General features: G+C 39.7%; 1 protein-coding gene across 2 annotated transcripts in view; it reads left to right on the top strand.

The window, feature by feature from the left end:
- Window positions 1-12,399, top strand: part of SEMA3F (semaphorin 3F) — a 46,188-nt gene that overhangs the window by 15,749 nt on the left and 18,040 nt on the right. For both annotated transcript variants that reach the window (XM_070933743.1, XM_070933744.1), the window contains 4 exons: window positions 686-779; window positions 3,714-3,833; window positions 9,960-10,099; window positions 10,646-10,760. In XM_070933743.1, coding sequence (XP_070789844.1) covers window positions 686-779; window positions 3,714-3,833; window positions 9,960-10,099; window positions 10,646-10,760 — 469 coding nt within the window. The remainder of the gene's footprint in view (window positions 1-685; window positions 780-3,713; window positions 3,834-9,959; window positions 10,100-10,645; window positions 10,761-12,399) is intronic.

Below are 12,399 nucleotides of genomic sequence, written 5' to 3'. Positions count from 1 at the left end.
ATACTTGGGGGGCTTGATTAATATTTCCAAAATAAAGCGGTTGGGAGAGCTTTGATGTGGCTGAAATACCAATCAGAAGTGTAGCACATGAACAGCACTGCACTTGCTGGAATGAACTAAGAGCATCTAAGAAAATGTTCCCAATTGGCCATTTAAAACATGCATTAAGAACAGTGCCTGCTGTAACTTCTCTGCTGCCATTGGACCTTCTGGCCCAATGCTGATGGAACATTCAAAACGTGGACTCTGCTTTACAATGGATCTCACTGATGGGGGAGAAAGCTATCTTTTATGGGGTGAAACATTTGTTTAAGCTTGAAACATGGTTTGGAGGTTTTCTCCACTCTCAAACAAAAGTAGCATTTAAAAAGGACACCATAGCATGGTGTTGGTGTGGAAGTGACTGCTCTGTATGATGAACTGATGTAGACCCCACTGATCTACCCCAGAATCAGCTTTCCTGAATGGTTCAAGGCCACTTTGAGGGTGCAAACATATTCTGGGCCAGGATCGCCTAAATTCAAGCGTTTGTAACTGTATTGTATGAACGTTCTACCCCAAAAAAGATAACTTTGTATTCTATAATTCCCATATGTGTGCCTTATATCTGAGGTGGTTGAAGATATCCAGAGTAAAGGTGTGTGATAACACAGGTGGTATATCCATTTCTTGCCTTCTATTCCAGGATTATATATTCTACTTAGAGCCAGAGAAGTTGGAGTCAGGCAAAGGGAAATGCTCATATGACCCGAAGGTGGACACAGTATCAGCATTAATAAGTGAGTTTCTTGGCTGTATAATATATTAGTCAACAGAACCCTTAAAAGAATACTCGGGTATCTCCTTGCAGCTAAAGGAGCTACAAAACTCTGGATCTTTTTAAAAACACCCAAAAAGTTGATAGTCAGATTTTTTTTTAACTCAATGAGTTCCTGGGAATTCATTAAAAAGAAATGAAGTGAAAGTTATTTAGATTATGTTCCTTCATTTTCACTTATTAAAGGAGGCATTGCTTCCCCTATTGACATATGATACTGAATTTATTCTTGTTTATTTATTCAACCTAAATGCCGCTCATCTCATCTGGAGGCAACACTAGGTGGCTTACAATCATTAAATTGTAATGATTTAATGTGGAATTTAATAGATAATTAGTAGAATTAGTAGAGCTATCAACTGTTATTCTGTCATAATTCATTAATTTAGTGAACTTGATATACCATTAATTCTTGAACTCTCTCAGCAGTTCATAATAAAAATGTTTACAATCAAAGCATTAGAAACAGTTAAGATAGCAGAAAGAAGAGAACTAGTAATTAAAATGAATAAGGCTTAAAAGTTCATTTTAAAGGTGAGTATGAACAAACTTTGTAAAAGGTAACAAAGACCGAGGGCCCTTCAACACTGCAGAAACTATATCCCAAAGAACAGAGATCACCACCGGGTGTGGTTAACTTCCCAACAAATTCAGCAAGCATTCAGATAAATATTATTATTACTTATTAAATTTATATGCTGCTGATCTCACGACGCATGGGAGATGTTTTGTTAACTATTCTGGTCCCAAGCAATATAGGGCTTAAAAGATATCCCATCAGGATGCTGAATCCTTTTTAATTCCACTGATTATGCAGAGTCGCCATAATTTCCTCCTGCAGTTTTAACATTCTTGCCTTCATCTTTTGATAATCAACGAAGTATGTGCTTGGCCATATGAAAGAGAAGGGGAGGAACATGTCTTTTTGGTTTTTATCCTCCGTTGCCTCTGCAGACTTTTCTGCTTTATGCACCTGCAGATCAATTCCAAGCATGGACCTTCTCTGAACTTTGGCTAAGCAGTGTCTCCCTTTCCCAGATGGCTTCTCCATCTCTTATGTGGGAACTCCAGCTCCACAGTTCTTTTCCTTAGGAGGAGAGCTGGAGTTACATAAACTCACAGCAGGGAGATCATTAGGAGTGGTATCATTGTCCTGCTTACCCCATACTAACTAGCACAACACAACAGCTGCACTATATTTCCCTCCCCCTCCCAGTCAGTTCCAGGACTGGCCAGAGTTCTTGCTTCCCACAAATCTCCCAGTCCCTTGATGTGGCCTGCCAGCCTCTGATTTTGTCCAGACACCAGTATCCATTTACAGGACAAGCCCTAAAGTTTAAAATTAATTTGGCAGCAGCTGTGACCCCAGTTTGGGAAAAGCAAGAATTGTGCCCCTGTGCCAGTGCATCAGAGCTTGATGATCAGCCTTGCTAATACCATTTGGTTCATTGTATTAAGTCCTCTGTTGTGAGCTTTGGAGCAGTAGCATCCGCAGAAAAGCCCCATGTCCCATGCCCACGTGCTTCACTTGAATGTTTGCTTAACAAAACTGCCAAATAAAAAAAGATGTTTGCTCTCTGCCCCTGACGGACTGTTTTAAGTCTTTAAGTGGACATGAGGGGTTAGTAGAACAAGACCTGCACACACACCCTGGCCTTCTTCTTGCCTTTGTTTTCCTAGCAGCTCTTTATAATTCGGCAGAAACTAAGAGCTTGGCCTCGGGCTCATTATGAAATATTTAAAAGACTTCTAGGTTTGAATTAAGCTGACCTTTCAGAATATAGGGATTCATTGGGCTTATCTTTGCAGGCAGTTTAGGACAGGGCATGGGAATTAGGGAAAAGTAAGAAAATCTCTGTACTTCACTCTTCCTCTTTCTCATACCTTTCTGCCCAGTATTGCTCCCTTTTGGGGTATAGGCTACACAGTCCCTTCTACGACTAGCTGCATGTACAGTATTTAAAATTTAGGTTGCCTAATGAAGCACTAACCTGAGCAGCAGGTCTTGTGACTAAAGGCAAAACTGTGACAGGGAAAATATGTTGACAAGATCCACTCTCCCCACACTTCAGCATTGTTATAGTTGGTCCCATTCAGTAAAAGTAAATTTTGGATTCAATTTCTCCACTTGACATTATATTAAACACCAAAGTCACCACTAAAAGTTCCTTTTCCTGTTTTCTAAGGTGGGCCAGGGAATAATCTCCCTAAATCCTGCCGGATCTATCTGGCTCACACGAATCAGTAGCGCCAGCAGCGGGCGGCTCTGCCCACCCGCCGGGATGTCATTATGTCCCGTTTTTGACCCTCTGCACATGTGCAGAATGCTCTGCACATGTGCAGAAGAGGCATCTGTGCATGCTCCCGCACACTCCCATTCCCAAACTGGTAGCGAAGGTAAGTGGATTTCACCACTGCCCTAAGCATGCTTCCCTTCCCAATATTCAATTCACCCACAATTGTAGGTTGCCACCCACAATTCTTGTATACAGGGGGAAAAATGGCCTGGGGGAAGCTCCTTTCTAATCTTCTTCTGCTCCGTTCATAGAATATTATATGAAAAATGCAGACAGTGCTCTCTTCTGTTTGTAGACATTCTGGATTCCTTTGTTATCTTTCATTCAGCAAATCAGTGGAATGCGTAAATGGGCATCCCAGCTGAGTAGAGTATCCTTGCTTTGTTCCTAGCATAGGAAAGAGAGTCATTTATCATCATATAGCTTTAACTTTTCCGGCCCGGATGCTCTCAACACAAAAGTTGTTAGGCAACTTTTTCCAGGACACTCTGCCAGCATGTCAATACAGTAATGACAAGAAATTCAATAAGGCATTCCTTAGAACAGAACAATTGTGTTCTCTTCCTCCACCTTCCCCTATTTTTGACCCTTGCTCACAGATGAAGAACTCTATGCTGGTGTCTACATTGACTTCATGGGCACAGATGCAGCCATCTTCCGCACTTTGGGCAAGCAGACTGCCATGAGAACTGACCAATACAACTCACGTTGGCTCAATGGTAAGTGAGGGGCATAATACAACAGAGTTTGTAAGGGAGGAGAAGAAAAGGAGATGGTGTTCGACAACTGAGTCCATTGTACAGGCCACACTGTGGTGTGAAACTGATTCCTTGAAAATGTTTTTTTTTTTTTCTGCCTGAAAGCAGCAGAAACGTCTGTGCAAAGTTGAAGGGTTCCTACACTCACTTTCTTTTGATTGTCCTCTGTTCCTTTAAGAAAGAAATAACAGTTGGCACACTGATAACACTAATTTGCTATCATTATGCTTGTGGGAGCACCCAGCAATCTCCTTCCTCATTTTTAAATCCCCTCTGTCAATGCACAATGTGGTATATGACTCTCCAGACCTGATTTCTTCAAAGTATATGGTATCGTGCCAAGTTATATCAACTTTCTCTGATTGGTTTCTTTTATTTCTCCATATATAGCCTGCTACTAACTCAGTTACGAATCTTCATTAAGCTCGTTGGATCCAATCTCCCTTCTTGGTGCCCTGTGGGTCTTTTTTATTATATTTCCATTCCCATGACGCTCTACATATCCTTCTGCTATACCGTCTTTCATGTGATAGACACATTTCTTTTTCAATCTTCCTCCTTTCTGTTCTACTGTCCTTTGCTCATGCTGTCTATTTATGTCCAAGAAAACGGGATAGAGTTTTTTTCTTTTTTTCTTTTTCATGCTTGTAGCATCAACAGATCTGAAATGCCTCATGGGTGAATGGTTTGAAATACACAGTGTTTGGGGAATATATATTTGTTTATTTGATGTTGCTCAATGCCAAACAACTCTGTATGGCTTACATTTTAAAAGCAAAAACAATAAAATATTTAAGAAACCCAAATGATAGAGGTGTAGAAGAAGAAAAAAAATCAACAAAAAGCAATCGAAAGAGGTCCCCAACCTTGTCTGGGAGAACAGCAAAGGCTTAAAAAGATTTTGGAACATCATTAGGGTGGAAACCATATGGATCTCTGGGGGGGATATTATTGCAGAGGACAGATCCAAATAGTGAACAAATAGAGGAAACCTTGAGGGTGTCTACTTTGTACAATCTTACCAGAAACAAAGGAAGATAGGCAGTTCCTCAAAGATCCAGGCTTCGTAGATGATAACCAGTCTCTGGAATTCACCAGGGAGCCTAGAGGCAAACAACATAATTTGTAGAACAGCAGTGTTACCTGGGCAGACCACGCCACATCCATCACTTCCTAGGCCAGGGGTCTGCAACCTGCAGCTCTGGAGTCGCATGTGGCTCTTTCATCCCTCTGCTGCGGCTCCCTGTCACTCAAAATATGCGTCACAACCGCCAATGTGTGACACCCGCGGCATGTGATTTATTGAGCTTTTTGACCCATCTTTTTTTTTCAGAGTTCAAAATGTTTTTGTTGCATGCAAAAATAAAAATTTGTTTTCTCTGTAGCCATTCATTGATTTCATAAATGCAACATATTATAGTTTTTTTATACATAGCATAAAGGTATAAACCATATATGGAGTGTTATCTTCATTTTAGATGTCAAAAGGGTTTTGTGACTCCCGGTGTTTTCTTTTCTGTGGGAAATGGGTCCAGATGGCTCTTTGAGTGTTTAAGGTTGCCGACCCCTGTCCTAGGCTGCTGCATTCTAGATCAGTTGTAGCCTCTGGGTGATCTTCAAGGGCAGCCCCATGTAGAGCAGACTGCAGTAATCTGCAAATGCTCATTTGTTTATGCTTAGTAGATCAGATTGCTGAAGGTGACATAACTGTCCTAAGTGACAACTGACCTTTATATAATTTTGTTTAGCCAGCTGGGGAGGAGTACAACTATTATCAGCTGGGAGGCCCCTTTGTTTGCTTCCATGCCTGTGATGTATCTCCCCTGTTCGGTTAATTCAAAAGCAGGCTGTTTCGGGCATTATTCCTCCTTACAAATTTGATGGTAAAGGGCAAGTTTGTACTCTTGTCGTTTCTGATAACTGATCCAGAGCATTTAATCCCTTGCCACATCTTCTCCAGGGTGCATCCTGGAATGGGAGCCAATAAGAAAAGATCTTAGCCTCCTGTTGGTTGCAACTCCAGCTGTTAAGGAACAGCACAAACAGCTGAGTAAACTGAGGATGAGTATCATGTTTAGAGGAATATCATTTTAGTAACCTGAAGAGAGCTATCGGTGTAAGCAATGCTGGATTACATGGGCCACCATATGCTTGGCAATTCGTAATACAGATGCTCTAAAGAAAATAACCAAACTTCTCCAAATTGCAAGCCTCCTAGAAATTCTTAGAAGGTTTTGAAAGCGGACAGGTGTTCTTGCAGCAACATAAATCTTATGGCAGAACTTCATACAAAGGGATGTTTGGTACAAATTGGGAAGGTTATTGGAGATGGACATCCAAATAATCAGTTTGGATTTACAAAACTTTCCATGTCTTCAATGAGAAAAAGAAATAAAAGGACATGATATGCTCACTGCAATGCTCTCTATTTGGACGCATTCAATAGAAGATATAGGAAGACATCCCAGTGTTTCACATTTCTGCCTACACAATCTCAGGCAAGTGAAAACCTCCAAGCACATCTTCTTCTTCTTCTTCTGCCTGTTTTACAGAGACATCCACTACTAGCTAGGTTTGCCAGGCCATACAAACCAATCTTACATTTCCAGGCTATTTTCTGATTCCAACATAACACATACTATTGCCAAGTTCTGCCAGACAGCCTGCAAAACTTCCTAGGAATGGCTAGAACCAGTCACGCTCAACGCTTGCCTGAGTGTTACATTGCTGTCTCTAATCTGTAGTTATTAAGCATTGCAAATTCTATTGCAGTAGCTTTTTTTAAAGTTTTTTTTAGATAGCACAATTTATTATCTTATTATATTTTATTCATCAGTTGAATTTTAGCTAAACTTTAATTTTAGTTAACCTAATATCGGTTTTTATACCAGTTTTATAGCTTTTCCCCTTACCATCTTTTAGCACAACAATAGCCCAACTTTGATTATCATCAACTGAAAGGAAAGCAGGTGTCCATAAAAGGACTTGCAGAGTTGATCCATTTTCTCCTAGCAATATTCTGCTGACCCCGTGAAAACATAGGCTATATCCAAATAAATTCCTAATCTTTTAAGTTATCGATGTTTTCCTGAATGTAGCCCAAACCACGCCATGAAGTACTGTGATACATTACCTGAAAAGAAGCTTCATTTCTTTTCTTAACCATCCTATGCGCAGCTGAACTACTGTGGACACCTTCTTTAATATTCTAATACATAGGATGGGTCTATAGGAGCTGAACAGAAAATAAGCTGATGCAAAAAATAAAGCACTGAGTGTGGTTTCTATTTAGATAAGGGAACGCAGAACTAACAAATTTGGGACGGCTTTGTTGCCCAAATTTTGAGAAACACTACCTCAGCACTTTTATCTAGTATGCATTCCTGTTTGCTCTTTTCAAGCACTGCTGTGTAAGTAAAGAATTCTTTATTTCCCCGTTTTACATTACAAAATGGGATAATACAAGGAACAGAATTCAGAACACCGCCAGAGTGGACTATAGCCCAGTTAATCAGGCCGCTTGCTTGCTATGTTTTCTGCAGAGCTGCGGTGAATAGCTGCTTAACTCACTGAACACTGTGTCAACATTTATTTCTGTTGTCTGAGACAAAGACTTGCAACTATCATCACATCCCAGGAGGGGGCTTCAGTGCAACAAACAGCAAGGGGTGTGGGATTCTCTCCAAAAGTAGTTGAGATTCTTTTGGGAGGGTGGTGGGGCTGAGGTATGAAATATTGCCTAAAGAATTTTTTTTTTTAAATTTAAAGCGTAAAACGTTTAAACCATAATTAATTTACAGAGGTAAACCTTTAAAGCAACTTGCATGTTAGAGGTCAGTAAGAAAGGGACTAAAAATCAAACTATCAGCGTAGCAATGTTCTTATACAAATCTATACATTCACATCTACAATATCGTGTACAATTCTGGTGACCACATTTGAAAAAGATGGTAAAGCTGAAAAAAAAATGCAGAAGAGGCAATCAAAATGATCAGAGGTTTTAAATGCTTTCCTTTAAGAAAAAGCTGGGTCTTTACACAGCATGTATTTAAGCTATAAATATTTCAATCAGTTTTTTAAAAGACATTCAAGGAATACAGATCTATTGATCCAGAGTCCCAAGATTCTGGATTGGATGTGACAGGCTTTAAAATTCAAGAGAGCCAAAGCAGGAGACTGACATGTCTCCATCTCCTGCTTGTGAACACCCAAAATGCCACTGTACAAAACCCAAAATGTAGGGAAAAAGTTGACCTTAGCTTGATTCACCGTTTATATAAGAGGGATATAAATATATCCCTTCCTCCTCCTGTTTTCTCTACTACTACAACTCTGTGAGGTGAGTTGGACTGAGAGAGAGTCACTGGGCCAAGGTCACCCAGCTGGCTTTCATGGGTAAGATAGTACTTGAACTCACGGTCTCCAGCTTTCTAACCTGATCTCTTAACCACTACACCAAACTGGCTCTAATGTGCATAAACTGAGATAGGTTGCACAAAGTGAAGCCATAAGGACATACAAAGATGCCTGGCCCATACCGGTCCCTGAAAGTAAGCTAAATACTGTATTTAGTTAATTTACTGCTTGAATGCATAGTTGATTTTTATTTTTGTAAGTATTTTTTATACTGTGTATTGTAATCTTTCTATAAGTCACTTTATGGAATCTGAATTTTATTCATTTTATTACTGAAAAAACAGTGAAGTATATGACTTCTTAGATGCTAACTTAGTTGTTATTAGCAAACCAATATATTGCACCCAAACCAATTTTGTTAGATGTAGTAGTCCTAAATTCTGCAGTGAAAAAACAACAAAGGCAACACATTTAAAGTGCTCTTTTTATACTCAACTAAAATTCCAATATTCTTTTAGGATCCAGAAAATTCACCAAATTACTTCACAGATCCCCAAAAAAAACCCCCAAGATTAGTTTGGACATGCACCATGAGAATGGAAATATAAACTAGTGCTGGTGAATTTTCCTGCAGTTGCATTGCTAAAATTGCTCTTACTCTCTGACAAGATAATTTATCTTCTAACTTTTGGGGAGGCAAAGATTCAGATTAAGAGCCAGTTTAGTGTAGCAGTTAAGGCATCAGGCTAGAAACTGGAAGACCCGCCTTGGGCACAAAGCCAGCTGGATGACCTTGGGCCAGTCACTTTCGCTCAGCCCTAGGAAGGATACAATGACAAACCACTTCAGGAAAACCTTGCCAAGAAAATTGCAGAGACTCGTTCAACCAGGAATACGATGCTGACTTGAAGGCACACACACACACACACACCCCAAAAAAAAGTCAGATCAAGTTTCTGGTATGTGAACACAGATGTTTCAAGCTAATTTCCCCATGTGAGCTATTCAAAAGAGACATTGCAGGTCAAGAAAGAATTCTGCAAACAAAATATGTGCTCCAAAAAGTGAGACCCAACTTTTGGCATGCAGCAACTTTCTTTCAATCTAGATCATTTTTCAACTGAGAATTTAATTTCAGATAAAAGAATCGTGTCCCAGACAAGGCTACAGAAAATGTGAGGCAAATAGCTGCAATTAACAGAACAAGCAATATGTTCCATTGTAATATGCTAGGAAAAATTGCCAGTTGATAGAGTTTCGAGCCAGTTAACTTGGCAGTGCTTTGTATTCTGGAACAATAAGCTAAGTTCAAGCCTTAACTACAGCAGATTTGGAGCATGAAAAGAAAATGGAAGATGCTCCTTTTTCAGTGGGTGAATCCTGACACCAAAATGCTGCTGAGGAATTGTACAAGTGATGTTGCACCTGTATTCTCTATTTTCTTAGAGGATATGCTGTGGATCACATCTGGCCTCTGAGTTTCAGATGGCGAACTTGTGTGGCAAAAATGTAGCTATTAGGCTCCACTCCAGCCATGTATTTCATTATTTTCCTCTTCAAATTAACATTTGAAAACGATGTGTAGAAATGTCTGAAGGCCACACCAAAGCTTTAGAGGGCTCAGTTTGGGTACCACTGCTGTAAATTTCTGGAGACTGGGAGGAATATCTGGGGACTATTTCCCCAATTCTTTTCTCCTAGTAAATGTCTTGGTTTTATTCCCCTCTGTAGATCCAGCATTTGTCCATGCAAAGCTCATCCCAGACAGTGCTGAGAAAAATGATGACAAGCTATATTTTTTCTTTCGAGAAAAATCCACCGATTCTCCACAGAGCCCAGTTATCTACTCCCGCATTGGACGCATTTGCTTGGTGAGTTCAGAAGAAGAATCAGACTGGGTGATGTTGAGAGTTTCCCATACAAAAAAAAAAAAAAAAAATCTACATAACGCTAAACATTTTTGTATTCCCCCATCCATCCTTTTCAAAAGGTAAAATCCTCCTCTGCCCTCATCGTTATCATACCTCTTATCATACTTTGGTATAGTGTTCTATAGCTAAATATCTGTCCATTTCCATACAGTCGTCTTTCTTGCTCCTATAATTTTTCCCTGTGGGAACATTAAAAAAAAAAAAGGCTTATATTCTAGTTTAAGCCTAAAAATAAACTCTATTGATTCCAGCATGGTTAGGTTGCAGTTAAAAGCTATAGTCTCTGTGGCTTTAAAAAAAAAAATCATGACATTTACAGTATATCCTAGACAGAACATATTATAGCACTTCTATGTTGTTCGTTATGCCAACAACCTGGTGAAGTGAGTTTTGCTGAGAGTGAGAGTGACAAGCCCACCCTTAACCAGTGAAATTCCATGATTGAGATAGAATTTCAACCTAAATCACGTCTCTTCTTTGGTTTAGAATGACGATGGAGGCCATTGCTGCCTAGTAAATAAATGGAGCACATTCCTAAAGGCACGGCTCATCTGTTCTGTCCCAGGGCCTGATGGAATTGAAACACACTTCGATGAACTCCGTATGTATATTCATGGCAGGGATTGCATGAGTATGCGGTGGTGGTGGTAGGGGGAATGGAAAGAGATGAGGGAGTATGTAAGGGAGCCATTGAAGCCCTAAGCAATTTAGGAGATGGCCTAGCCTGTGAAGCTCAGACAGATTTCCCACTGGCAGCCAATAGATTAGATCAGCTCTGTAAACTGCGTTGATATCTCTGAAAAAAATACATGTATAGTTTTAATTTAAAATGAAAAACTTTTCCCCCCAAATTCTAAATAAAAATGAGAGTAATTTTCTGTCAGAATACAGAGATAAGATTTTTTTTAGTTGCTATGCTTAAGGAATGCTTAAGGAAGAAAAAAAAAGGAAGAGAAATATACTGAAGTTTATTGTCAGGATATTTGGTAATACTTCACCTCTGTCGTCCATGTGGATTATAGATAGTGGAACTACTTCAGGTTATTCCAAGGTATCAAGCTGGGGAAGTCTGTCTTACATGCAAAATATCCCACAAGTTCATTGAGTAGATGATATATAATTTGGACATTTTTTTAAAAAATAGTATGCATTAGAACCTCTGGTTACCAACACTTCTGACCATAACCAAATCTGGTTCTGACCAAAAAATTCACAATTGTTTTTTTCAAGGCTGATTTCCCCTTCCACACCATTTTTTTTTTTTTTTTTTTTGCAAGCACTAAATTTCCAAAATTAGGTTTGGGTCACGACTAAATCGGTTTGTGACCAAAGTTATGGAATGAATTATGGTTGTAACCAGAGGTTCTACTATGGCTTGAAGAGACAGCAAGCACATTCATTTAGATTAATGAAACTATGGATATTTGCCTAAAACCAAGAAGACTAAACTAGCATTTGGAAAGATTCAATAAACATTAAAAGGCAGTTTGGAAGCTTTTGATGGTTAAGATTGAAGGTCAAAGAAGGGGAGATAAGAAATAGTAGCAGCAATGACTTTTGACAGGGTTTTTAAAATGTGTGATTTGTCGGCCATGAATGAAATGCTTTGCTGAAAAAAAGAGGTCACTTTTCTCAAAGCAAATCTGTGTGCTACTGTCCTCATGTCCTACCTGCAGGCTTTCTGGAGTTTGCAGTTTAGATGGCTGTTGTAGGAAGCAGGACATTTGTCTTAAAATGGGTCTTTTCGTAAAGGATCTCCTTTGATATAAGCAGCTGTGTAGCAAAACCTGTTGGTCAGATTCATTCTGGAAGGCCATCACAATTAGTTTTTTTGTGTTGCATTGACTAGTTTGCAGCACTTGCTGAAAAGGAAGGATGAGTGGGGAAAAGGAAGCCTTGAGTTACCAGATGTAAAGATCAGGGCTGGCTTTGAGATAATAGAAGCTCATTCAAGCAGGGAGCCTGCTTAACCTCCTGATAGATGTTGTATGTGGGGGCAAAGCGAAGACGAGGGGCTCCAGGATGGGTGTGATTAATGTTGGGGATCCCATTTGCTAGAAAGGCAGCCGCAATCGCTTAGCAGGCTGCTTGTCAGCTTCCTCTCAACACCTGCTTAACAAATGGCTGTTGGTCATTCGAGGATAAGTCCCATTGCAGCTTTTAGCATCATCAAAAGCCTTTGATGGATTCTCTCCTGCCAGGGCACAAGTTAGCATTGGGCCTTCCCCATGCTTGCTTTG

The sequence above is a fragment of the Pituophis catenifer genome, unplaced genomic scaffold (genome assembly GCF_029215685.1).
Source record: "Pituophis catenifer annectens isolate HBS135680 unplaced genomic scaffold, rPitCat1.0.hap2 SCAF_2, whole genome shotgun sequence".
NCBI classification, from domain to species: Eukaryota; Metazoa; Chordata; class Lepidosauria; order Squamata; family Colubridae; genus Pituophis; species Pituophis catenifer.
The sequence above is the reverse complement of the archived record's forward strand: the minus strand, read 5'-3'. Positions and strand labels throughout refer to the sequence as shown.